At 47.0% G+C, this 27,686-nt stretch overlaps 1 protein-coding gene across 2 annotated transcripts in view; it reads right to left on the bottom strand.

Moving 5' to 3' along the window:
- The window catches only part of LOC308252120 (zinc finger protein 124-like), a 63,824-nt gene extending 43,112 nt beyond the window's left edge, over positions 1-20,712 (bottom strand). For both annotated transcript variants that reach the window (XR_013960986.1, XM_080676183.1), the window contains exon 1: positions 20,603-20,712. Coding sequence is in view for 1 of the 2 variants with exons in the window: in XM_080676183.1 (XP_080532309.1) it covers positions 20,603-20,605 (3 nt within the window). In the remaining variant the exon portion in view is untranslated. The remainder of the gene's footprint in view (positions 1-20,602) is intronic.
- Between the last annotated feature and the right edge of the window lie 6,974 nt (positions 20,713-27,686).

Here is a 27,686-nt window from a genome sequence, read left to right as displayed (position 1 = left end):
CAAAGCAATCTATAGATTCAATGCAATTCCTATCAAGATACTAATGGTGTATTTCACATAATTAAAACAAATATTCAAAAATTTTATATGGAACCACAAAACACCCTGAATAGCAACAGCAATCTTGAGAATGAAGAACAAATGTGGATGAATCACACTACTTGATATCCAACTGTACTACAAGGCCATAGTAATCAAAACAGCATGGTCCTGGCATAAAAATAGCATATAAATCAGTGGCATAGAACAGAGAGGCCAGAAATAAAGCCAAGCCTTTATGGTGAAGGAATAATTGAAACAGGAGGCCAGAATATACAATAAAAGTAGTATATTCAATAAATAATGGGACTACATCAAACTAAAAGGAAAACATCAACAAAATAAAGACAGACAAGTAAATGGGAGAACACATTCATCAATGAAACATCTGAAAAAGGGTATCTACCCAAAATTATAAAGAATTTATACAACTAAACACCAAAACAAAAGATCGTGGGTTCCGTTTCAGGTCAGGGCACTTACCCCAGTTTTGTATTTGATTCCCAATTGGGGTATGAATGGGAGTCAACCAATAGATACCCCCCCCACCTCCCAGCTTCCTATCTCTCTAAAATCAATAAAAAGCATACCCACCATATATTCTAAAAAAAAGAGTAATATACTAATTAGACCAGGAGACCTTCCAGAGACCCTCTGGGCATCCTTCTGGACAAAGCCAGGGGCTTGGCCAGCCTGCAAACCACCCTCCCAACAGCCCTCAGCCCCTCACCCAGGCCGGCCACACTCCCCAGCAGGGACCCTCACCCTGATGGGGGCGTTGCCAGCCTGCAAACGGCCCTCAGCCCCTCACCCAGGCTTGCCACGCCCCCGAGCGAGGACCCCCACCCTGATGGGGGCATGGTTGGTCTGAAAACCACACCAGGCTCCTTGCCTAGGCTGGCCCTGCCCCCCAAGGGGACCCCCACCCTGATCTGGGACCCACTTCAGGTCAGACAGCCAGCCCCCACCTGTGCACCAGGCCTCTATTCTATACTAATAAAAGGGTAATGCTAATTAGACCAGGAGACCTTCTAGACGTCTTTCCAGACAAAGCCATGGTGGTGGGGCCGAGGCAGAGGAGGTTAGGGGTGATCAGGTCAGGAGGGGAGGGAAGTTGGGGGTGATCAGGCCAGTGGGGGGGGGGGCAATTGGTGGTGAGCAGGCCGGCGGGGGGGACAGTTGGGGGTGAGCAGGGCGGCAGTAAGGGGCGATCAGGCCAGTGGGGGGGGGGGGGGGGCATTGGGGGTAATCAGGCTGGCGAGGGGGCAGTTGGGGTCAAGGGGGGGAAGCGGGGGGAATCAGGCCAGCAAGGGGGACAGTTGGGGGCAAGAAGGCTGGTGGGAGGGGAGGCAGATGGGGGCAAGCAGGCTGGCAGGCAGAGTGGTTAGGGGCGATCAGGCAGGCACGCAGGTGAGCAGTTAGGAGCCAGCGGTCCCGGATTGCAAGAGAGATGTCCGATTGCCGGTTTAGGCCCAATCTCTGTGGACATCCCTTGAGGGGTCCCAGATTGGAGAGGGTGCAGGCCGAGCTGAGGAGACCGCCCCCCCCCCCCGTGCACTAATTTCATGCACCAGGCCACTAGTCTATACTAATAAAAGAGTAGTATGCTAATTAGACTGGGAGACCTTCCAGAAAACCACCCAGATGTTCTTCCTGACAAAGCCAGGCAGCGGTCCTGGGAGACGAAGAAGCCACCTGCCCTGTGGTCCCGGGCTGCATCCAGCTGGAGAAGTCACTCATACTGTGGTCCCGGGGGAGATGGAGAAGCTGCCCACCTGTGGTCTGGGCGCCAGCACCTAAGGCTGGCTGCAGCCTGGGAGGCGGAGAAGCCGCCCACCCTGAGGTCCCAGGCTGCAGCCAGCCGGAGAAGTCACCAGGCCTGTGGTCCGGGCGCCAGCGCCTGCGGCCTGGGAGATAGGTTCCCACTTCTCCCACTGCAGTCATTACTCCAATACTCCCCTTCTGAATTTCTCTCTGCTGCCCCAACCCAACTCCACTTTTCATCTGAAGGATAGGAAACAGAGAGAGCAGTGTTAAAAGCTTACATTTTTAAGCAGGTAAAGTTGGTACTTAAACATATACATGGGAAACTAGAGTCCTTAAGGTAACAAAGGCTAGAAAGGGAGGGACAGGGACAGGGCAAGACATATTATATCCAGCAATCCATGTAGGGACTGAAAACTTTGCAATGATGACAATCAGTGAAGATATGAATCAACTGAAATAGTTAACAGACAATTTTTCCATCTTTGAAAATATCTATATCAAGTCTGTTTAAATAGATTTTCATCTGCATAATATAACACATTCTGACAAGACCACCGCCACCAATGTGGTCAGTGTTGTGCTGGTAAATGTTTAACAACTGGCTCTCAATCAAAGAAAACAAAACCCTGATTTGTAGTATCAGCCAATTTCTGTGGCATAAATTCTCCATCCATGGCTGATTTCAGCAGCTAATGTGATGCCACAAATGCAGAGCTGAGGAGAAACGTGCAATAATACACTATTATATCCCACCAGAAAGACCCAAAATATAAATAATGTCAAGAGTCAGAACAGTACAGTGTAGTAAATAATTGAGGAGTGATGAATTAGAGTATGTATTACCTTTAATTTTAATGTAATTTATTTACTTTTACAAATATAATAATTTAATTTTTAATAATGACCATGTTTAACAACTGGCTTGCAAAATTCCTGAAAATTTGTAAGCCAGTAAAAGCAGGCTCCAGCACAATACTGAGTGGAGTATAATGGTTAAAGGGCATGGTTCATGAATTTGAAACAAGACTCAGCCACTTTTAGGTTTCACTGGTCAAGTTACCTGATCTCTCTATACCTCAGTGTTCTCATCTGTGTAATTATAGTACCTACTCTATAGAGTCTTTGCAAAGATAAAATGAAATCTGTGTATGACACAGCACAGTACCTGAAACAATAATTCACTCAATTTGTTATAAACTGTTACTACCTCAATACGTTGTTCACAAAATTACTAATGCTGAAAGAAATTTTATTGATGAGAAAAATATCTTATTTTGCAATATACATGGAGACAGTTAATTTTGCTTCCTAGGCAGTAGATGGTAATCTACTACTAGAAACTGAAAGGGGAAAAATGACCTCAATCAACATGATTGAGGCAATGTATTATCAGCTGGATTATAAAGCAGAGAGGATGCCATACATTCTGGGAAGCATCTGCAGTAAGAGGCTTCACCTCAGGTATTAATTCTGATTAGCTAAGCATCAGACTTAAGATGAATGGTGAGAAGAATTCTGAGGCTGCTTCTATACTTAGCAGGAATAGAACTTTAATACATAAGCAACAGTTACTATGGTTAATGATGGCGAGAAAAAACACACCATCATCTATACACCATCATTTATTAAAAGGGGGGTAATATGCTAATTAGACCAGATGTCTTCTGGATGACCATCCGCACATCCTTCCTGACAAAGCTGGGCCTGGGCAAAGCTGCCTGCTGGCGGTCACGGGCACCAGCGCCTGCAGCTGGCTACAGCCTGGGAGATGGAGAAGCCGCCCACCCTGTGGTCCCGGGTGCCAGCACCTGCAGCCCAGGCAAAGCCACCTGTCCACCGTCCCCTGCAGCTGCAGCTGGCCCAGGCGAAGCCAGCCCGGGTCCTGGTGCCTGTGGCTGGCCAGAGAGAGGGAAGCCCGGGTCCCGGGTGCCTGCGGCTGGCTGGAGGAGGGAATCCTGGGCCCTGGGTGCGCGGCCAAGGCAGAGGTGGTTAGGGGCGATCAAGCCAGCAGGGGAGCAGTTAGGGATGATCAGGCTGGCAAGCAGAAGCAGTTAGGGGCAATCAGGCAGGCAGGCAGGTGAGCGGTTAGGAGCCAGGTTAGGAGTCCTGGATTGTGAGATAGATGTCCAACTGCCAGTTTGTCAGTCATCATCTCCGGCAGTCAGACATCTCCCAAGGGGGTCCCAGATTGGAGAGGGTGCAGGCCAGGCTGAGGGACACACTCCCGTGCACGAATTTAATGCACTGGGCCACTAGTATATATGTATATAAAGAGCCAGGGTCCGTAACATCAAAAATGACAGAAGGGATGACCAAATGCTAGGTTGCGTGCACAACAGGCTCGGGTGGGTGGGGTCTGGTGAGTGGGCTGAACTGCTGACCTCTCGAAGAGAGAGAGAGAGGTGGGGCTGATCAGCAGCTGCTGCAGCTGCTGGTGAGACCCGGAGAGAGAAGCAGGGTCTGATCTGCAGCCTCCGTGGCAGCTGCTGATCAGCCCTTGCCTCTCTCTCTCTGGGCCTCACCAGCAGACCTGCCTCTCTCTCTCTCTAAGAGGACAGCAGTTCAGCCCACTCGCCAGCAGCCTGGGACAGCTGCTGATCCGCCCGCCTGTCTGATTAGGCCCGGAGATAAGCCCAGAGATGCTGACTGGCCTAGAAATCAACCAAACAGAACCAAATCTGGGTGAACTGCAAGGAACCAATGACTGCCTAGGAGGTGTAGCTTTGGACACTGACTGGCAAAGAAACCGACCAATCAGAACCTAATCTGGGTGAACTGCAAAGGCAGAACCTAAGGTGGGGGCTGAGGAGGGGTTTTAAGGGCAACAGCTATTTGGTGTAAGAAAGCGGTTCAATTTTTTAATGACCAGTTTGGCAGTATAGTGCATATGGCTGGCTATCAGTCCAGATATAGGGATTATATATTTTTGTCTGCCAAGAGCATCTCCTCCTGCTAAAAGAGGCTCCCCCCACCACCAATTTAAGCAATCCTATCATATATAATCTATCTATACTAATAAAAGGATAATATGTTAATTAGACCAGGTCGACCGGCCATCTTCTGGACATCCGACTTCCTTCCAGACAAAGCCATGGTGGTGGGGGCCAAGGCAGAGGCAGTTAGGGGTGATCAGGCCAGCAGGGGAGGGCAGTTGGGGGCAAGATCAGGACAGCAGGGGTTTAGGGGCAATCAGGCCAACTGGGGAGGGCAGTTGGGGTGAGATCAGGCCGTGAGGGGATGGCAGTTAGGGGAGATCAGGCAGGCAAGCGGAGGCAGTTAGGGGCAATCAGGCAGGCAGGCAGAGAGGTTAGGGGTGATTAAGCAGGCAGACAGAGGCACTAAGGGGATTGGGCCTAAACCAGCAGACGGACATCCCCCAAGGGGTTCCCAATTGGACAGAGTGCAGGCTGGGCTGAGGGAACACCCCCCCCCACCCCGTGCATGAATTTCGTGCACCGGCTACTAGTATATACACTGAGTGGCCATATTATTATGATTTCTGAACACATAATAATCTGTCCACTCAGTGTATATCCTATATAATAAAAGGCTAATATGCAAATTGTCCCCTTGACCAGGAGTTCGACCAGAAGGCAGGCTGGCCAACCGCCCATGTCCCCTCCCCCTGTCCAGGCTGGCCGGACCCCACCCATGCACAAATTTATGCACCGGATATATATATATATATATATATATATATATATATACACACACACACACACACACACACACACACACACACACACACTGAGTATAATATATAAGATATATATATTATTATGATTATTATAATATTATAATTATAATATTATAATAATCATAATTATTATATATATATAATATATTATATAATGTATAATTATTATATATACATTATTATGATCTCTGAACACATAATAATATATAAGATTATTATGTGTTCAGAGATCATAATAATCTGGCCACTCAGTGTATATGATAATGGGTATACATGAATAGATACTTCCAGAAAGAGGACATACAGATGGCCAATACACATATGAAAAGATGCTCTCTATCACTAATAATCAGAGAAATGCAAATTAGAACCACACTGAAAAATGACCTCACACCTGCCAGAATGTCTATCATCAATAAAGGCACAAATGACAAGTGTCAGTATGAAGTTTCCTCAATACTTAAAAATACCATTGGCTCATGACCTATCAATTTCACTTCTAGGAATATACCAAAGAAACTCAAAACACTAATTCAAAAGAAAACACGCACCCCTGTGTTCATTTAGCATTATTTACAACTAGAGGCCCGATGCACAAATTCGTGCACATTGAAAGGAAATTAATTAGAAGAAATATTTTGGAGGCCAGGAGGGACTGCAGAAGGCCTCCAGGACATGTCTGGCCATCTTGCCCAGTCCCGATCAGCCAGACCCCAGCAGCAAGCTAATTTACCGGTCGGAGCGTCTGCCCTTGATGGTCAGTGTGTGTCATAGCGACTGGTTGAGCATTCACTGAAACGGTCAAACACTTAGCATATTAGGCTTTTATATAAATAGATAGCCCAGATTTGGAAGAAGCTCAAGTGCTCATCAGTAGGTGAGTGGATAAAAAAGCCAGGGTACAACTCAATTGAATATTACTCAGCCATAAAGATGAAGGAAATCTTACCCTCTGTGACAGCACGGATAGACCTGGAGACCATTATGCTAAGTGAATAAGCCAGTAAGAAAAAGACAAATATCTCATGATTTCATTTACACGTGAAATCTAAGGAAGAAAAGAAGCTAACAAAGTATAAAAATACTCATAGATACAGAAAACAGACTGATAGCTGTCAGAGGGGAGGAGCGCTTTGAAGAAACTTGCAAGGGGTGGCGGGGTCACCCTGGGCATGGAGCCTAGGTGTTGGGAGACTGGATGAAAAAAGGGGGAGGAATTAAGCAAAACAAACAAACTCTTAGACTCTGACAACAACATGGGGATTACCAGAGGGAATGGGGGTGTGAGGAGGTAGAAGAGGGTAAAGGGGAGGATTAAATGGTGATGGAAGGAGACTTTGGGTGAGGAACACACAATACAATGTACACATGATGTGTTATACAATTGTACACTTGAAACATATAATTTTATTAGCCAATGTCATCCCAATAGGTTAAAAAAGTTTTTTTCAATTTAAAAACATAAACTTACAAAAGTGATTTTTTCCCAAAAACTTGATGCTACTCTAGGGGCTCTTCTCCCAACTGGTCTCGTTTCTGAGCTCTCCTGTGAGTTCCAGCAGCAGGACAGTCTATCCCAGGCATAGGACCTGCCCACAGCATAATTCCCCTAAATGCTGCTCCCAGAGAGACATCACACCCACTGATGTCTATGTGTAGGGAACAGAGAAAGGTTCCCACTCACCACTTGTGATGCCAGAAAAAACAATGATCTATTCAGTAGAGCAATGACAAAATAGAAAAACCTCTCTTGTCTTAGGTCCAGGGAGAGGAAGGAATAAGATAACCTCCTGGTTGAGCCCTAATTATTTTTTCTACAGAGCAGGGGTTGGGAACCTTTTTTCTGACAAGAGCCATTTGGATACTTATAACATCATTCATGGGCCATACAATATCATCAAGTTAAAAATTAGCCTGCTATTTGCCATGGCTGCGGCGGCGTCGTGAGGAATCCGCGTCCTCGGTAGAAGCAGGGTGGCTCCAGGCCAGGTTTTGGCACCACCGTCTGCTGCTCAAACCACCCCCCCCCACACACACACACACACACTCGGCTGCCTGGTCGTGGAGGAGGGGGTGCTCGAAAAGCCGGACAGAGTTGGGTACAAGTCCCTCTCTCTCCGCGGCCACCATTGGTACCTCGCTTGATCAGAAATTGATACTCCTGTGTTCAATTCATTGATCAGCCCAAGGTGGCACCGGGAGCCGCCGCCGCCACTGCCCCGGGAGTCGGCTCTCCACTCCGGATGCCCCCCAGGCCCTGAGCCACCACCAAGGGACTAGGGAGGGGAGGCCCCGGCGGTCCGTGGGGTGCGCGTGCACTAGCAGGGAGAGGGGAGAGGGCTGTGGTAGGTCGGTGGCGCCTGGCTGCCTGCCTGGGGAAAGTTTGTGGGGAGTTGCTGTGGGGGACGAAGCGCCTTGCCTCTCCAGGAGGAGCCTCTGCCACCACTGCGTGGCGGAGCTGAGCTGGTGGCGCAGTCAGTGTGGCCTTCAGCAGCTGCCCCCAGCTGTCAGCGGGCGGGGCCACGCCGCTGCTCCCACGTTTGGTGGTGGCTCCTAATGCGGACCCCAGGGTTTGTTTACGTCTGGGTGGGAGCCCCGGGGCCACCACAAACCCGAAGCGCCCTGCTCTTTTGCATGCTTATCCAAGTGGGACCCAGCTAGGGGCGCTTTGAGGAAACTTGCAAGGAGTGGCAGATCCGCGTGGAGCTTGGGTGTTAGGGTGCCAGGGAGCACGCGAGGGCAGGCGCACAACGGGGCTGCAACTTTCTCCAAATGCAACCACCTGCCTCCCCCCCCCTCCCCCCGCGCTGTTTCCCTGGGCGGGGATGCCACCTCCCCGCCCCTGTCCCAGGGCTCACCGGAGCCCAGGGTTTCCTGCAGCCCCTAGTAACCCTCCCACTCCCCTTTGGCCCTCTCTTCCCAAATAGGTCCGGGGATAGCATGGAGCGCGCCCTAGTTCGGCACCAAAATGCCTTCTCGGTTTGGGTTCTTTTTAAAAATATATATTTTTTATTGATTTTTTACAGAGAGGAAGGGAGAGGGATAGTCAGAAACATCGATGAGAGAGAAACATCAATCAGCTGCCTCCTGCACACCGCCCACTGGGGATGTGCCTGCAACCAAGGTACATGCCCTTGACCAGAATTGATGGGACCCTTCAGTCCGCAGAGGCTCTATCCACTGAGCCAAACCAATCAGGGTTCATCATAGATATTTTTATCTCTTTCTTCCTCTCCCTTCCTCTCTGAAACCAATGAAGATATATATATATTTCAAAATGAATAGTCCAAGTGCTAATTACAAGGTAAGAAAAACACTCGGATCTTGTGCTCTGCTGAGGAGTCAGCTGCCTGGGCCTGAGTGTGGGCAGACTCTAAGGTGTCAGTGACTGAGTTGTGTGCCTCTGGGGAAGGGGTCATTCCCCAAAATTTCAGTAGAAGGAACAACCTCTCAATCTTCCAGAGGCTCCTTGTAATGCCCGCGGACGCGTCCCCCAACATCACCCTGGGAATGCGTAGACACGTTATCGTGGTGATGTAGGGAGACATGCCCCTGGAGAGCACAGTATCAGAGCATTAGCTAAAAAGGAGACCAACAACACTGTTCCCACTGAAGTTGATGTTTTAAAGACCAAAAACCTTTCAACCCAGTCTACATTGCCATCTACATCTACGTCCCGGGCATAATTTGGAAGTTGCACTAAAGAAAATGTTTAATTTACTGTTTACACATTTTGTTCTTTTCTATTTGTTTTAGTTTTAAATTATTTTATTATATTTAAGTTTAATTTGAAAGGCTTTTGTACCTTTCCTTTGTTAGGCAATTTTATTTTGCCTTTGCCATCTTCAATATAAGGTATGTTAATGTGCTATGATTCCTCCATTTTTGAAGTTTCAAATTATAATAATTAGTGTTTACATTCTTCTTGTTAAAATGTTTGAAATGAATAAAACTATTGAAATAAAAAAAAAAGACCGTACCCTTTATGTAATGATGTTTACTTTGAATTTATATTAGTTCACACAAACACTCCATCCATGCTTTTGTTCCGGCCCTCCGGTCCAGTTTAAGAACCCATTGTGGCCCTCGAGTCAAAAAGTTTGCCCACCCCTGCCCTAGACTCTCCCGGTTGAGACAGAACCCCTGGAGTGTTACAGTCCCTAAGGGAGCATAGGATGACACCTGAGCAGCCAGCCCAGGAATGAAGTCTGGGAGCTCCCATACCCCCCTTTCCCTGGGGAATAATGGAAATGTGCTGGGCAGTTAGACAGACATGAGCAGAGCAAGGAGAATGGGCCAGGGGCAGAAGGTCATGCCTAGCAGCAGACAACTGTAGGCTGGGACCTCATCCCCAGGATGACCTTTCATCCCATAACGTCACTGGTCATGCAGTTTAGATCCTGGACCTTTTCCTCGTAGAAATAACCTCTAGGCCACACTTCTATTTTACCTGCAGGCCCAGAAAAGCAGCAAAGCCAGAAAAGGGATGCAGGGCTGACCTCAGGACCAGCTGCATTGAATGATGACCTGGGCCCTGGCCACAACCAATCAATCGGTGCAGACCCAGACCGTGAAGGGACACATCTGGAATGCTGCTGAATATTTTACTGAGATTTTCCCAGGACCTCCCTTAAAATCTCCACTCTTAAACCCCTTAGGACAGTGGTCGGCAAACTTATTAGTCAACAGAGTCAATTATCAACAGTACAACGATTGAAATTTCTTTTGAGAGCCAAATTTTTTAAACTTAAACTTCTTCTAACGCCGCTTCTTCAAAATAGACTCGCCCAGGCCATGGTATTTTGTGGAAGAGCCACACTTAGGGGGCCAAAGAGCCGCATGTGGCTCGCGAGCCGCAGTTTGCCGACCACGGCCTTAGGACAGAGAACCCAGCTGCTCTCCTTCCTGGGAGCATGTCCCAACCTCTCTTCACACACCCATCCCCCCAGGCCTGTAACAGCTACCTTTCTCACTTCTAGGAGCCAAGGGCCCTTCCATTATCTCTATAACTTATTCCTTCTATGAATTTCCATTCCGTAAAGAATTATTTCTTCTATCTCTGTGATTTCCCAAATAAATGTTCTCTTATAGTTTGAGTCTTGGCTCTGAATTCCTTCTCAGCCAGAATCCAAGCACCGATGCTGCTGAACCCAGATCCGGTCCAACCTCTTGGGTCTAACACGAGGTGCTGTTCCCACCATGCCACCGCCAACAGAAGTGCTCCCTCTCTCAGGCTGCAGCTCGCAGTGAGGGGGTGCTCAGCTGGATTCACTGTAAGGTTCTGACCCAGATGAACTCCCAATCTCACAATCCCTAACCCAGGACACACATTCCTGACTTTTCCAGATTTTCTCAATGTGCACCCACACCCTGGATGCAAAACTTCAACCGATGCCTAGGAACAGGCCCAGGGGGACCACAACTAAAACCGCAGGAGGGGCATCACCCCCTCCCACAGGTGCACTAGTTCCCCAGCTCTCCAGGGCTGTAGCTTCTCTCACTGTAAAGGCTCCTTCCATGGTGGGTGTGCAGGTAGGACACCTGCAGGGAGAGGCTCCCCAGGAAGGTCAGTGGGCCTTCAGGTACTTCCCTTGGCAGGCTCAAGGGTGTGGCCGGCTTCCTTAGCTTAAAGCACCTGGCCTCAGACCTCAGCTCCCCGCTTGAAGTTGCTCTAGACCACCATTGATGTTTAAAATGACACAAAGCCAGTTTGGAACAATCAGCAAACTTACTTAACCCAGTGTTCATGTGTAAAGAAGGTATTAAAATGGTAAGGCACTTTGCTAGTTCAACAAGAAAATCCACAAGTATCTATTATTGCATTTCAAAAAAAGGATGCTAATTAATTATTGTTCCCATGGCAAGAATTTGTTTTATAAACTACTAGTCATACTTCAACACTTCTAGTTTAAGCTCTAAAAATCCAGTTGACTCACTCAAAATAATAGACCTTGTAATATTCCTATCCATACTGGGAAGAAACAAGCCAAACAATAATTTAATACATGCAATGTAACGATTAAATATTTTATACTTTGTTTTAAGTTGCAATGATTGCATATATTTTTTAAAAAATACATTTTTACTTATCTCAGAGAGGAAGGAAGAGGGAGAGAGAGATAGAAACATCAATGATGAGAGAGAATCATTGACTGGCTGCCTCCTGCACGTCCCACACTAGAAATGGAGCCCACAACCCAGGCATGTGCCCTTGACTGGAATCGAACCTGGGACCCTCAGTCCGCAGGCTGATGCTCTATCCACCGAGCCAAACCGGCTAGGGCGATTACATACATTTTATTCATTGAAAACCTGAGACTAAAATCAAGTGAAAAATGTTTAAAGGTGACAAACTTGGGGAGAGGCAGGGCTAATGTACAACATCCAGAAAGTTACCCAAGAGCAACCACCCAAAGGACTTCTCATAGGATTTCTGTTCCCCAGGAAAGATCCTGGAAAGACAGGCACAAAGCTTTGATTCAAATTACTTCCAGGTGGTTATTTGCTACCTGTAAATACACACATACACACACACACACACACACACACACACACCACTTTCTAAAAACAGCCATTCATTGACTATGGAAAAATAAACAATTAAAATTTTGTGTCTATTCTATTAAAAAGGGGGACAACGGGCGCACAATGAATCATTTGTATAAAGTCACATCAACAAAAGCAAAACTTAATACAGTCATGAGCCACATAACAACCTATGGTCAACAACAGACCTCATATAGGATGGTAGTCCCATAAGAGTATAATGGATTTGGAATCAAAAATAAAATACCTAGGAATAAATTTAACCAAGGAAGCAAAAGACCTGTACTCAGAAAATTATAATACACTGAAGAAAGAAACTGAAGAAGATACAAATAAATGGAAGTAAATACTATACTCATGGATAAGAAGAATTAACATCATTAAAATGTCCATACTACCCAAGGTGATCTATAGATTCAGTGCAATTCCTATCAAAATACCAATGACGTTTTTCACAGGACTAGAACAAATAATTCAAAATGTTGCCTTGCTGGTTTGGCTCAGTGGATAGAGTGTCAGCCTGCAGACTGAAGGATCCTGGGACACATGCCTGGGTTGCAGGCTCAATCCCCAGTGGGAGGACATGCAGGAGGCAGCCGATCGATGACTGTCTCTCGTCATTGATGTTTCTGTCTCTCCTTCTCCCTTCCTCTCTGAGATCAATAAAAATATATTTAAAAAACAATAATTCAAACTTTCATATGAAACTACAAAAGACCCCAAATAGCCATAGCTATCTTGACAAAGAAGAACAAAGTCAGAGATTCCACTTGACCTGATAACAAACTACTAGTAGCCCATCACGCGATATCACGCGCAGTAGGCCGCTTGCTGCTTCCCCGGGAGCCAGCAAGAACCTCAGCGCGCCGCTGGGAGCCGCGCTGCTTCCACAGGAGCCATGCTGCTTTCGCAAAAGCTGGGAGGAACCCACGCCGATTCCGCAGGAAGGAGCCACGCTGCTTCTGTGGGAGGCAGGCCCCCCATCTCCTCTCCCAGCCTGCGCTCAGCCCCCCTGTCCCCTAGAGGCCCTCCGCAGCCAGGGAGTTGCCGCGGTGAGGAAGCAAGCGTTCCACTCCCCACCCACTGCCACTGGCCACTCCCCACCCACTGCCCAGAGGCCCTCTGTTGCTGCAGCGATGAAGCAAGCATTCCACCAGGCCACTCACGCTGCCCGCTCTCAGCGGCAGCCCCCGCAGGACTGGGGGACTCCGGCTAGGCTGAGGGGACTGGGCACCACCATCTTGTGGCTATGGGTGCCACCATCTTTGTAACGGAGTGACAGTTAATTTGCATATTACCCTTTTATTAGATAGGATACTACAAAGCTATAGTAATCAAACCAGCATGGTACCAGCATAAAAACAGACATATAGATCAATGGAAGAGAATAGAGACCCAAAATATAAATCCACACTTATGTGGTAAATTAGTATATGACAAAGGAGACAAGTACGTACAATGGAGTAAAGACAGTCTATTCAATAAATGGTGTTTGGAAAACTGGACAATGCATGCCAAAAAATGTAAGCTAGACACATTCTTACACCATATATAAGAATTAGCTCAAAATGGATTAAAGACTTAAATGTGAAACTTCTAGAAGATAACATCAGCAGTAAAACCTCTTAACATTTCTCTTAGCAATATTTTTCTGACATGTCTTCTTGAGCAAAGCAAACAAAAGAAAAAATAAACAAAAGGAGACCAAAATAAACAAAAGTTTTTGCAGTGAAAAGGAAACAACAAAGTGAAAAGACAACCTACTGAATGGGAAAGGATATTTGATACATCTGATAAGGGGTTAATATCCAAAGAATTCATACAACTCAACACCATCAAAACAAACAATCCAATTAAAAAATGGGCAGAGGACCTGAATAGCTACATCTCCAAAGAGGACGTACATTTCAGATGGCCAACAGACATATGAAAAGATGTTCAGTGTCACTATTCATAAGAAATACAAATTAAAACTACAATTGTTTCCATTGGTTGGAGCATCCTCCCTAAAAGGTTTCAGGTTCAATTCTGGTCAGGGCACATACCTTCGTTGTGGGCTCAATTCCCAGTAATGGTACTGGAGGCAACCAATCAGTGTTTCTCTCTCTGTCTCTCTGTCCCTAATCAATAAACATATCCTCGATTGAGGATTACAAGGAAAAGAAAAACACACAATGAGCTATCAAATTACACCTGTCAGAATGGCTATCATCAATAAATTAACAAACAACAAGTGTTGGCAAGGATGTGGAGGGAATCTTCATGCAATATTGGTGAGAATGAAGATTGGTGCAGCTACTATGGAAAAACAGTATGGAGGTTCCTCAAAAAATTAAAAATGGAACTGCCTTATATGACCCAGCAATTCCACTTCTGGGTATATATCTGAAGAAACCCCAAACACTACTTCTAAAGAATATAGGTTCATTGCAGCATTGTTTGCAATAGTCAATATATGGAAGTAACCCAAGTGCTTATCAATAGACAAGTGGATAAAGAAGTGGTACATATATACAATGGAATATTACTTGGCCGTAATAAAGAATGAAACCTTACCTTTTGCAACCTGGATTGACTTAGAGGTTAAACTCAGTGAAATAAGTCAGACAGAAAGATAAATACCATATGATTTCACTTATATGTGAAATCTAAAGAAAAAAGTCAAACAACCAAAAAATAGAAACAGACTCATAGAGATCAGGATGATAATTGCCAGAGGGGAGAGGGTTTGAGGGATGGGTGAAAAGGTGAAGGGATTAAGAAGTACAAATTGGTAGTTACAAATTAGTCAGGGGGATGTAAAGTACAGCACAGGAAATATAGTCAACTAGAGGCCTGGTGCACAAAATTCATGCACTGGCAGGGGTGGGTGTCCCTCAGCCCAGCCTGCACCCTCTCCAATCTGGGTCAGCTAGCTCCTAATCACTCACCTGCCTGCCTGACTGATTGCCCCTAATGGCTTCTGTCTGACAGCCTGATCACCCGCTAACCGCTCCCCTGCCAGCCTGATCTCACCCCTAATTGCCCTCCCCTGCTGGCCTGATCTCGCCCCCAACTGCCCTCCCCTGCAGGCCTGATCTTGTCCCCACCTGCCCTCCTCTGCCAGCCAATTTGGTTCTGATTGGTCAGTTTCTATGCCAGTCAGCATCAAAAGCTCCGCCTCCTAGGCAGCCATTGAGTCCTCACACCACCCAGATTTGGTTCTGATTAGCCGGTTTCCATGCCAGTCAGCGTCTCTGGGCCTATCAACAGGGCCTGATAAGAAAGGCAGGGCTGGGCAGCAGCCCTGGTGGAGGCCTGGAAAGAAATGGAGGCACAGCTGCTGGCCAGGCCCAGAGAGAAAGAGAGAGGCAAGTGCTGATCAACAGAGGCTACAGATCAGACCCTGCTTCTCTCTTCAGGCCTCTCTCCAGGCCTGATTCGCAGCCCCCTCAGCAATCAGTGCTGGATCACCGGGCATGCAGCCGTAGTAGTCAGTGCTGGGTCACTGACTGTAGGACTGACTTCCAGTTGGTCGAGCCTCCAGTGGTGATGGACCCAGGGTTTTTATATATTAGGATAATATTCTAATAACTAGGTGTGGTGTCTGATGTTATTAGATTTTGTAAGTTATATACATGTCTAACCACTAACTTGACACCTGAACTAATATATTGTGTTAACTTATTGAAAAAAAAAAAAAAAAAAAGTAAGCCCTAGCTGGTTTGGCTTGGTAAATAGAGCATCGGCCTGTGGACTGAAAGGTCCTAGGTTCGATTCTGGTCAAGTGTATGAACCTTTCTCTGTCTTTTCCCTTTCTCTTCCACTCTCTCTAAAAACTGAAAAATATCCTCAGGTGAGGATTAAAAATTTTTTTTAAATAAAATGGTGCATACAAACACACACAGAGAAATATTATTGTATTATTCAGCCATTAGAAAAAAAATTCTGCCACTTGTAACAACACATTTATGGAACTTGAGGGCATGATGCTTTGTGAAATAAGTCAGAAAAAGAGAATACCATGTGTTCTCCCTTATCTGTGGAACCTTTAAAAAAACAAATATTCTGTAAGTCTGTATGATGACAAATGCTAACTAGACTTACTGTGATGGTCACTTCACAATATATACAAACTAAAGGCCAAGTGCACAACATTCGTGCACTGTGGAGAAGGGTCCCTCAGTCCGGCCTGCACCCTGAGGGATCCTTAGTCCTGCTGTGGAGCTCCTGCCACTGCCAGTAAGCACGGCTTCTGGCTCAGTGGCACTCCCTCTGCGGGAGCACACTAACTACAGGGGGCAGCACCTGCATTGAGCATCTGCCCCCGGGTGGTCAGTGTGCACCATAGCGACCAGTCGTTCCGCCATTTGGTCAATTTGCATATTAGCCTTTTATTATATAGGATATCAAATCATTATAATGTATACCTTAAACTAATGTTGTATGTCAATTATAACTTAAGGAAAAATAAAATCCCTTCTATAAAAAAAAAAGATTATAGTGGATTTGAAAAACTGTAGTCAGGAGAAAACCAAGATGGCAGCATAGGTAAACACCTAAACTGCTGCCTCGCACAACAATATCAAAACTAAAACTAAAAGACAAAATGGACACCATCCAGAACCACAGGAAAGCTGGCTGAGTGGAAATTCTACAACTAGAGGAAAAGAGAGGGCCACACAGAGACTCAGAGGAGTTGCAAAAGGCTGAGGTACAGAGACACGTGCGTGGAGAGGACGGGCGGCTGAGTGCCTGGCTAGCTTTCTCTAGCGGGAGAGAGATGGAAGCTCCCGACTGCACTGAACCCCAGTTCCAACTACACTGATCCCCAGTTCCAGGCCAGACCCTGGGGTCCCAGACTCATAGGGGGAGAGTCTGGACTGTCGGGAAAAGAGAGGAGCGCATGGAAACTCAGGGGAGCCACAAAAGGCAGAGGTATGAAGGTGCGCCCGCTAATGCGTGCAGAGAGGACGGACTGCTGAGTGTGCCGCAGGCTTTCTCTAGTGGGAGGAAGGCAGAAGCTCCCGACTGTGTTGAACTCCAGTTCCAGGTGAGAATCTGGAATCCAGATTCATTGGGGGAGAAACTGGACTGTCTGACAGCAGGTGAAACTCGAGGGTGGCTTTCTCTCAGAGGTGCTTGCAGCGATTACCGAGGGAGACTGAGACCCAGGGGCCTCATAGGGCAGGGCTGACGGGAAGCCAAAGCTGTCTGCTCAGCCCTGAGACTCCGCCCCATCCAAGCTGAGCACAGAGGCTTTTGCAATTTTGCAAGTCTTGTTTCATAAGGCTGTCTCCAGCACGGAAGTTCTCCCGGCGTAGACACAGCTGATCTTCACAGCCAATTGGCCTGGAGGTCAATTCCTCCCAGTGGTACCAACAACAATAAAGACTTAACTACAACAAGGCTGTACGCACAGTCCACAAAGGGGTGCACCAAGAGTGTCCACCTCAGGTAACTGGGGAGGCTGAGCCACTGAGCCACATAGGACACCTATCACACAAAGCTACTCTACCAACTCATGGAAGCAGCGAAAATGCGGAGACAAAGAAACAGATTACAAATGAAAGAAATGGAGGAAAGCAAATGACTGGATATAGAGTTCAAAACCACGGTTATAAAGTTTTTCAAGAATTTTCTAGAAAAGGCCAATAAATTTAGTGAGACCCTCGAGGATATGAAAAAGGATCAACTAGAAATTAAACATACACTGACTGAAATAAAAAACATTACAGAGACCTAACAGCAGACTAGAGGAACGCAAGAATCAAGTCAAAGATTTGAAATACAAAGAAGCAAAAAACACGCAACCGGAAAAGCAAAAAGAAAGGAATCAAAAAATTTGAAGATAGTGTAAGGAGCCTCTGGGACAACTTCAAGCGTACCAACATCAGAATTATGGGGGTGCCAGGAAAAGAGAGAGAGCAAGACACTGAAAACCTATTTGAAGAAATAATGACAGAAAACTTCCCCCACCTGGTGAAAGAAATAGACTTACAAGTCCAGGAAGCGCACAGAACCCCAAACAAAAGGAATCCAAAGAGGACCACACCAAGACACATCATAATTAAAATGCCAAGAGCAAAAGACAAAGAGAGAATATTAAAAGCAGCAAGAGAAAAACAGTTAATTACCTACAAGGGAGCACCCATACGATTGTCAGTTGATTTCTCAATAGAAACTATGCAGAGCCGAAACTGGTTTGGCTCAGTGGATAGAGCGTCGGCCTGCGGACTGAAGGGTCCCGGGTTTGATTCTGGTCAAGGGCATGTACCTTGGTTGCGGGCACATCCCCAGTGGGAGGTGTGCAGGAGGCAGCTGATCGATGTTTCTCTCTCATTGATATTTCTAGCTCTCTATCCCTCTCCCTTCCTCTCTGTAAAATATCAATAAAATATATTAAAAAAAAAAAAAAAGAAACTATGCAGGCCAGGAGGGAGTGTCAAGAAATATTCAAAGTGATGAATAGCAAGAACCTATAACCAAGATTACTCTACCCAGCAAAACTATCATTCAGAATTGAAGGGCAGATAAAGAGCCTCACAGATAAGAATAATCTAAAGGAGTTCATCAACACCAAACCAGTATTATATGAAATGCTGAAAGGTAATCTTTAAGAAGAGGAGGAAGAAGAAAAAGGTAAAATAAAAATTATGAATAACAAACACATATCTATTAACAAGTGAATCTAAAAATCAAGTAACAAAAAATCTGATGAACAGAATAAACTGGTGAATATAATAAAATCAGGGGCATAGAAAGAGAGTGGACTGACAATTCTTGGGGGGAAAAGGGTGTGGGGGGTGTGGGAAGAGACTGGAGAAAAAGTGTACACCTATGGATGAGGACAGTGTGGGGAGGTAAGCGCAGAGAGTGGGGAGGGAAGCAGGTGGAGGGGAGCTATGGGGGGAAAAAAATGAGGAACAATTGTAATAATCTGAACAATAAAGATTTATTAAAAAAGAAAATGAAAAACTGCAATCACCTAGTGATGTCATACCCATCACAGTGTCATAGGGAAATGCATTATTCAGATGTTTATGATGATGCTGGTATAAACAAGCTTCCTGTGCGGCCAGTCCTGTGAAAGTCCAGCACATACAGTTACGCTCACTACATAGAATACCTGATGATGATGAACTGGTTAATGTATTTGCTGTACTATCCTCTTTATCTTTGTGTGCTTTCTACTTAGTGAAAGAAAACTTTGCTGTGAAGCAGTGTGCTGTTTTATGCGGGCAGCAGCCTCAGAGGTCTTGTGTTGGCTGTGCCTTTTGACTGCATCATTGCCTCCTGGGCTTGATGAATCTGTTTTTTGTAAATTTCCTGGCCTAAGTGTACAGTGTGATAAAGTCTACAGCCGTGCACAGTAATGTCCTAGGCCTTCATATTCACCCACCAATCACTGACTCCTGCAGAGCAGCCTCCAGTCCTGTAGCCCATTCAGGGTCAGTGCCCCACACGGATGTACCATTTTCTATATTGCACACGACATTTTTACTGCACCTTTTCATAAATGCTTATTACCACTGCATTACAATTCCCTACAGTATTCAGTACAGTAGCATGTTGTACAGGTTTGCTGCCTAGGACCCACAGGCTACACCATATGGCCTAGGTGTGTAGTAGGAAACACGCAGGTGTGTGTTAAGAGAACTGAAAACAACAGAACTGCCTCAAGATGTACTCCCCAGGTTCAGGGGTGCATGCCTGTATGTAACTGCAGTTTCACCTCTCCCAGGAGTAAAATTCTAACCCAGTCACTCTGCAACTTGCTGTTCAACACTAATCTGTCTAAAAGCCTCCTGCTGTTCCTTCCCCTAAGGAAAGGGGACCCTGCCTGAAACACTACTTTAACCTCTTAATGACGCCTCCTTTCTGCCTATTATAAACGCCTTCCATTTTCAACAGCTCTTCTGAGATTCTATTTACTAGATGGGATGCGGCCCGATTCCTGAATGGGAATCAAGCCAGTTAGACCTTCCACTTACTCAGCTGAATTTTGTTTTTAACAGTTTGAAAAGCACCAGAAAACAAATAGCTGATAAACATGCTGTGACTCAGAGAAGGGAAGATGGCGTTTAGGATTCGGGGGAGAGACTGGAAATGCAGGCATTTGCTGCAGAGCAGGGCCTGGGGGGCAGGGGGTGGACTTGAGAGCCTGCTCCACAAACATCCAAACTCAGGAGAAAGCGGGATCCTTCTGGGGAGAAAGGAGGGACAGGGGACCCACAGACCACAGCTCCTCCCATGCACGAACCGCAGAGACCGAGTCACCATTGTCCTCAGTGTCTCCACGTGGTCACCGACCCACTTGGGGAGCGGCGGGAATGTGAGTGCAGAGCTGCCCAGACACGCTCCGCAGCCGAAGGCCCTGCCGCGGGGACAAACTGGACGCCCGGGTCCCGGCTGGGCCCCACACTGCGAGCCCGAGGGGCCTGCAGTTTCAGCGGAGCCCCCGAGCGGGCGCCTTGGGTACGCAGGCTCCGGACCTGACCGTGGAGAGACGGTCCCGCCCCGGCGGTTCCACCCGCCCCTCCTCCCCGTCCCCGCACCCCGCCGCACACTCACCATTTCTAGTTTCCTGGGCCTCCCTGAGTCCCGCCTGCAGCTCCCACCACCTTACGGATCACAGTTCCACAGAGGAGAACAGAACAAGGGAGATGCGATCCCAGGGCAGCTGAAGCAAAAGGAACAGCCGGGAGGTAACAGAGCGTAGCCCCACCCACCCGCTCCCACCTCTACTCAGATGACAGACACTTCGCAGACATCGCCCCCTAGCGCCCAAGGTACACAGGCCTGAGCTCAATGCAGCCACAACTCCTCTCCAGGGACATTTGCATTGAGAGGCCTTGCTGATAGTCCCCCAGGGAACAGTGGTCCTTCCTTGCAAACACACACACTTCAAAGGCACCTAATGAATCTGGCTCCATTTTGATCTTTGTTGACAACTGGAGTCTGACGTGTGCATTTGCAAAAAGGTGCCCAGGCTCAGGGACCAGGGATGCCTTAGGGTGGTATCCTTCCAGAACTACAGCCAGATTCCCAGAAAGAGCATTGAAACCAGAAACAGGCCACCATGTCCAGCGGGAAAAGTGAGTTCTGTGTATTTAGAATGGTTACCTTTAGAAAATGTTTTTCACATGAAAAATGTGTTCCCACTGGTGATTCAGTCACCGTCCTCTGAGGTCATGAGCCACCCCTTACTTGTGGTTATCTTGTAGGCAGTTCCACAGACCTACGCAGAGCAGGGAGATGGGCCAGGTACAGAGGTCACCAGGGTGGAAGGCCAGGTGTCTAGCAATGGGCAGTCAATTGTAGGGTGGGACCTTGTCCCCAGGGTGCCTTTTCCTCCTCTAGCAGATCACTGGTCCTGGGGTTTGAACCCCCTGATCTTCCTCCCTAGAGATAACATCTATGCCTCATTGTATTTCACCTCCACCCAGAAAAGCAACAAAATGCCAGGGCTGACATCAGGACCAGCTGCATTGGATAATGAGCCCTGCCCTGGTGCCGGCCAATCCATCAGGGGAGACCACATCCCTGAATGTTCACACCTGGAAAGCCACAGAATATTCCATTCAGCTCTTCCCTTGGGACCTCCCCTGAAATCTCCACCCTAAAACATTTAGGAAGGAGGACCCAGTGTGCTCTCCCTCCCTGGAGCACACCTGTACCTTTCCCTTTCCCCTCCATCTCCTCCTCCCACAGGCAGGTTACCATTAGCTTGCACTCCCAATCTCCAAGGCCCCTTCCTTTACCTCCGTATCTCATTTCCTAAGCCCATTTCCTCTAAGAATTACTTCTCACACCTCTGTAATTTACCCAGTAAATGTTCTCTTACAGTTTGGTCTTGCCCTGTATTCTTACCCAGCCAGAACCAAGTACCAAGGTTGCTGAACCCAGGTTGGGTCTGACCCCACCGGTCAGACACTGGGTGCCATTCCTGCTGCCAGCACAGTTACACTGTTTAATCCAGCAATAATGAGATTCATCAGAAAACTGGGTTCCATCAATGGAAGAATCATTCAGACCTAATGAGAATTTTTATTTCATTGTCAGGAAGCAAAATGTCAATGAATTGAGATAATGTTCATAGAATGGCAGTTTGGTACCTTATTTTATACATTACAATCAAAAGAGAAGATCCAAGTGGGTTACATGAAATCCATTAGGGAGCTGGGAGAAAGCAAAGCAGGGAAACCCCTGGGAAAGGATGAAAAGTAAAGTTATATACATATACTAGTATATCCTATATAATAAAAGCATAATATGCAAATCAACTGAACGGCTAAATAGCCAAACGACCATCCAGACGACCATCCAGACCATCATCTGGACGGCCATCCGGGACTATGCTATGACACCCACTGGCGCCAGACCAGCTAAGGTGGGTGCAATGCGATTGGTCGGGCCCAGCCATCGCCCCATGATCGCCCCACAGAGGGAGGCCGAGGCCACTAGACCCAGGGAAGCTGGTGCCGGTATTTGGAGGAAGGAAGGCCTACTCTTGCAGGAATTTCGTGCATCGGGCCTCTAGTATATATAAATTTTACATAGCTGGGTACAGGATAGTTATTAGTTAATGATTAACATGATAACAATAACAATGAGAGGAGTTATGGTCTCAGCCCTGCTGCATTGGTTGTGCACTGAGGGGTCTGAAATAGGGGGAGTTACCCTGACATTGACAAGGAATGCTATCTTCCGTGCAAAAGACAATGGACAGGGTAGGTAAGGGAAAGATTCAGTGTTGTTACAGAGATTCTAGCCTGGGACATGACTAGAATAATAAAGAGGTAATATGCAAATTGACCATCACATGTCACAAGATGGTGGTGCCCACAGCAGGAGTGGGCCAGCTGCTCCACGCACCTGCCAACGGAGTCCCCTCAGCAACCCCCCACCAGGGCCTCAGGTCCTCCTGCACCCCCCACTGACTGACAACTCACCCAGGCTCCTCCAATGAGCTGCCCATCCCTCTCTTCCTCCCTCCCCCAAAGCTGAAGCCTGACTGTGGTGTCCAACAAATTGGAAGTTATAACTCATGTCGTTGAGAGTATCCTCCAATCCTCAGCCAGGGTCAGCTGCTCTGCACACCTGCTGCTGGAGTCCCCTCAGGCCTGCTGGGGGTCTCAGGTCCTCCTGCACCCCCCACTGACTGAGGCTCAGGGCTGACCTGAGGCTAAGGTAACCAGGGCCAGCAGAGGCTTGCACTGCCGGCAGTGGCAGCAGCAGAGGTGAGATGGGGGCATCGCCTTCCCCTGATCACCGGGTCGCCACCCACCGATGAGGGCTCCCAGATTGTGACAGGGGGCAGGTCTGGCTGAGGGACCCCCCCCCCCCCCAGTTTACCATAAACTGCTTCTAGTTAAAAACTTTTCATTTCAGATCATCCCTTGTGGTTATTTTCGCTCTTTGCATTTGCAAGGCCATCACACACAGGCCTTCCCTGAACTTGGCAGGTTAGCATGTGGACTCTTTTCATCCCCACATCTCATTAATAATCCCCCCGATTGGTGAGTCTGTGATACTAGCATAACTTTCATTCTAACCATGATGGAATCACTCCCTGCCAGGCAGCCTCTCCATAGAGTATGCACAGCTTCCTGGTTCCGACCATTGCCTCTCTCCAGTCCCTGAGGAAGTGCTCACCTTTAGTACCATCCGAGACAAACAGCCCCACCCAAAAGCAGCAATAACCCCATCGAGCCTGGGACACAGAAGAACCTGGAGGCCATCTGACACAGGCAGCCTGAGGGCAGAGCCACAGAACCACAGGTGACCTCAATGGAGAGAGGAAAGGAGGGCACACGTTTCACCCAGGACTCAGCTTACCAGGAGGACCACTGCGGGGAGGAGCAGCATCAGTCACCATACACAGCAGGAAGAGAGGTCTGTGGGCATTCACCATGAAGAACTGAGAGATGGAGAATATATTTGCATTTCATCATCTTTTTTTCAGCTTCCTTTTCACAGCTATCTCAAAAACAATAGTCTCTAGGCAGTATTTCTAGAAATCATTCTGATTTTCTACTCTGGAGTACCTCTGGTTTTTTGTTTTGTTTCCTCTCTCATCTCAACCTCAAATAAATGATTTCCTACTAAGAATGTGTCTTCACTGGGGAAGATGCACATGTTTGGTCTCTTCCCTCACACGGTTGAACTTCAGGAACCTGCTGCTGCAGAAATTACATCCCATCCCTGCCCTTCCACACCCTGCTGGTACTTGCACCTATGGGAATTGTATAGTTCTAGCTGTGGCCTCATCTGGGCAGAAAACGCTCTGCCTCTTACAGGTACCAATAGGGAGAGTTGGTCGCTTTGTTGAGGCCACTTCATGCTGCTCTCCAAGGTGCTTGAATTACTGGGTTGTGTTTAGTAAGAGCAGATAGTTCCTGTAGTCTCCATCATGGCAAATACAAGGGCCAGAATATACTTAGTGTTGCTGCATCCACCTGCACCATGGAAACCATGAGGTTTCAAGACTCACCCTACAAGGAGGTCTTTTCAGCCAAAGAGCTCCACTGAAAAGGCACAAGGAGTTCCTGTGTGTATAGAGAGATTTTCCCCGTAGCCTTGGCATATGAATCTAATGGAAAGAGTTACACAAGGTTCAAGCACCTGCTCTGTGGGAGGTTCATTGAGAAAATGTGACTGCTGGTCAACCCATGAGCTGGGCAATCAGATTCCTTCTTCCAACCCCTGTCCTTGGGATATAAGTTCTGCCCACGGATGGAGAAGTAAGAACCATTTCAAGGACCCAGCTTTGAGAAAACAACGTGTTGCTGATCCCATCTGAACCGTGTACATGACCCAGTGAAGGCTTCTAGGTAAACTTTGAAGATTCTGGGGGTAGGGTGGAGATCTACTCCTCTTCTGTCCACCCAAGATCACCCTGGTATAGAAGTTCCTTTGCTTTTTAAAACTGACACTTAAAAATCAGGAGTGGCCAGCTGGCATGGCTCTGTTGTTGAGTGTCAACCATGAATCAGAAGTAAAGTATGGGTAATTGCAGAGAGTGCCTGGGAAGGCACATTGAGCATTTCTTTAATTATTGTCAGCAGAGTCCAGTGGCGGTGGCAGAGCCACGTCCTGGAAATGCACCATGCCAGAGGCAGGTACGTTGTCAGCCTGACCCTTAGCTCAGGTGCCAGGGGGTGGGTTTCATTATCTAATTTCAATCAGGTGCAAGGAACAGACACAATTATCTGGGCTTAGCCAGGAGTGACTATTACAAAGAGGCCACGAGAATGAAATATTACAGCTTGATCTTTAACCATGATTTCACATAATTTCATTTCTTTTAAACTCTAGTAAAACTTCCTGGAATTATACTGTATAAAATAAATGCACTGCACCGGCTCTGGGTCACTGTCTCTCCATCCGAGGACAGCTGTTCCACCCTGTCCCAGCTTTCCCTACTGTTTCTACATCTGTCTCTTTCATTTTCTCAATCCCCTGTCATCCCTACTCAGGACTCCTGTCTACTCTCTAGCCATGCTGGATGCAGTAAAGAGAGAAATACTTCATAGGTAATACAACATTTTTATCATAAATTGTTTATTTGAAGATCAAGTGTCAAAAACTAAAGCTGAGATGGAGAAGTGTGCCTGAGGAAATACTTCTAGCTTGTCCTTGAAAAAGGGGGCTAGTTTCCCTATAGAGAGCAATGCAGTTTCTTTCTTTTAAATATTTTCAGTGCTCATGCAAAAGGAAACCATGTAAAGTATACTGTTCTCTCTCCTCTTTGACAAGCACAGGAGATATTTTGAAATATGCTTTTCCTCTCTTGTTCATTTAAAAATATTCCTGCTCTAATTTTCATGTCCATGGTGCTGTGCCACCAGCACACATGATGGAGAAGAGAACCCTGGAGAGTTGCTGAGACCTAACCTAATCCGGCCATCCCTGCTCTGAAATGGGACCCAATGATTAGCAAGATTAGTCACCTCCAGGCAATCATGGCACAGGATGCCCTGGCTAATAGTTGACCTCATCTGTACGTGTTTACAACTTTTAGGCCATTGCCAATGGTCTAGCTCTCTGGCACCAAGAGCAACAACTCCTAATTGAAGATCACCCTTTGGGATAAAGTGCTCTGGAATAACCCTGCTCACAATTACTCAAAAAGAAGAGAATGTCACATGTCTCTGCACATGGGACATATGAAACCACAGGGCTTCATTTCAATCACAGCCGGATAAATTAGTGCAAGTTTCTGAAACTTATTGACACTTCAGGTTCACTCAGAAGCAGAGAGAAAAACAGGGGGTGAGGGAACCCGAGGTTGTAGAATCAAGACAGCAAGTTTTCCCTGTGCTTCATGGGAGGATGTGATAGGGTTGTTAATACTTCTGTGCACAGACATGGGAATGACACCTGCTATCCTGTAGGCTGAGAAAACTGCAATACTGTTCTGTAAAATTATGCTATACGATACCCTGTAAAACAAATTATATGTTAATTAATATATTCTAATTATCCAAAATATATGCTAAGATGTACTAGTATACTATATACTACTGATACTATTCAAATATACTACATACACTACATATACTACATTGTACATGATATATACATACACAGATACACATAGATACACACTATATAAAATAATTTATATTTTAAAATTAAATAAAATGTTTTAAAAAAGCTGCCCTGACCGGTTTGGCTCAGTGGATAGAGCATCCGCCTGCAGACTCAAGGGTCCCAGGTTTGATTCCAGTCAAGGGCATGTACCTTGGTTGCAGGCACATCCCCAGTAGGGGGTGTGCAGGAGGCAGCTAATCCATGTTTCTCTCTCATCGATGCTTCTGACTCTCTCTCTCCCTCTCCCTTCCTCTCTGTAAAAAAGTCAATAAAATATATTTTTTAAAAAATAAAATAAATTTGCACTATATAATTGTCTATATCTATATATAAAGGCTAAGTGACCATCCATCCATCCGTCTGTCTGACCATCTGGTACACATGATGCACACTGGCAACCATATATACTAAAGAGTTTATATGCAAATTGACCATCATGCCCTCACAACATGGCTGCCTATGACCAGGCCAGCAGGGGGGTTAGTGAGGGACGACCAAATGACTGAACAAGCAGGCTGCGTGGGGTGACCAGGCCGGCAGGGGGGCTGTGAGGGGCAACCAGCCCAGCACGGGGGGCAGTTGGAGGCTATCAGGCCAGCAGGGGGGACAGTTGGTAGCGACAAGGTCGGCGGGTGGGGCCAGTTAGGGGCAATTAGGCCAGCAGAGGGGGGCAGTTGGGGGTGACCAGGCTGGCAGGGGGGGCAGTGAGATGCAAGCAGGCTGGTAGGGGTGCAGTTAGGGGCAACCAGGCGATGGGGGGGTGCAGTTGAGGGCGACAAGGCCAGCAGGGGGGGCAGTTGGGGGTGACCTGGCCAGCAGCAGGGGGCAGTTAGGGGCAACCAGGCCAGCAGGGGGGGGGCAGTTAGGGGCGACCAGGTAGGCAGGCAGGTGAGCGATTAGGAGCCAGAGGTCCAGGATTGTGAGAGAGATGTCTGACTGCCGGTTTTGGCCCTAAACCGGCAGTCGGACATCCCCCAAGGGGTCCCAGATTGAAGAGGGTGCAGGCTGGGCTGAGGGGACCCCCTCCCTGTGCACAGATTTTGTGCAGTGGGCCTCCAGT

This window comes from Plecotus auritus (assembly GCF_963455305.1).
Source record: "Plecotus auritus genome assembly, chromosome: 6".
NCBI lineage: Eukaryota > Metazoa > Chordata > Mammalia > Chiroptera > Vespertilionidae > Plecotus > Plecotus auritus.
The sequence above is the reverse complement of the archived record's forward strand: the minus strand, read 5'-3'. Positions and strand labels throughout refer to the sequence as shown.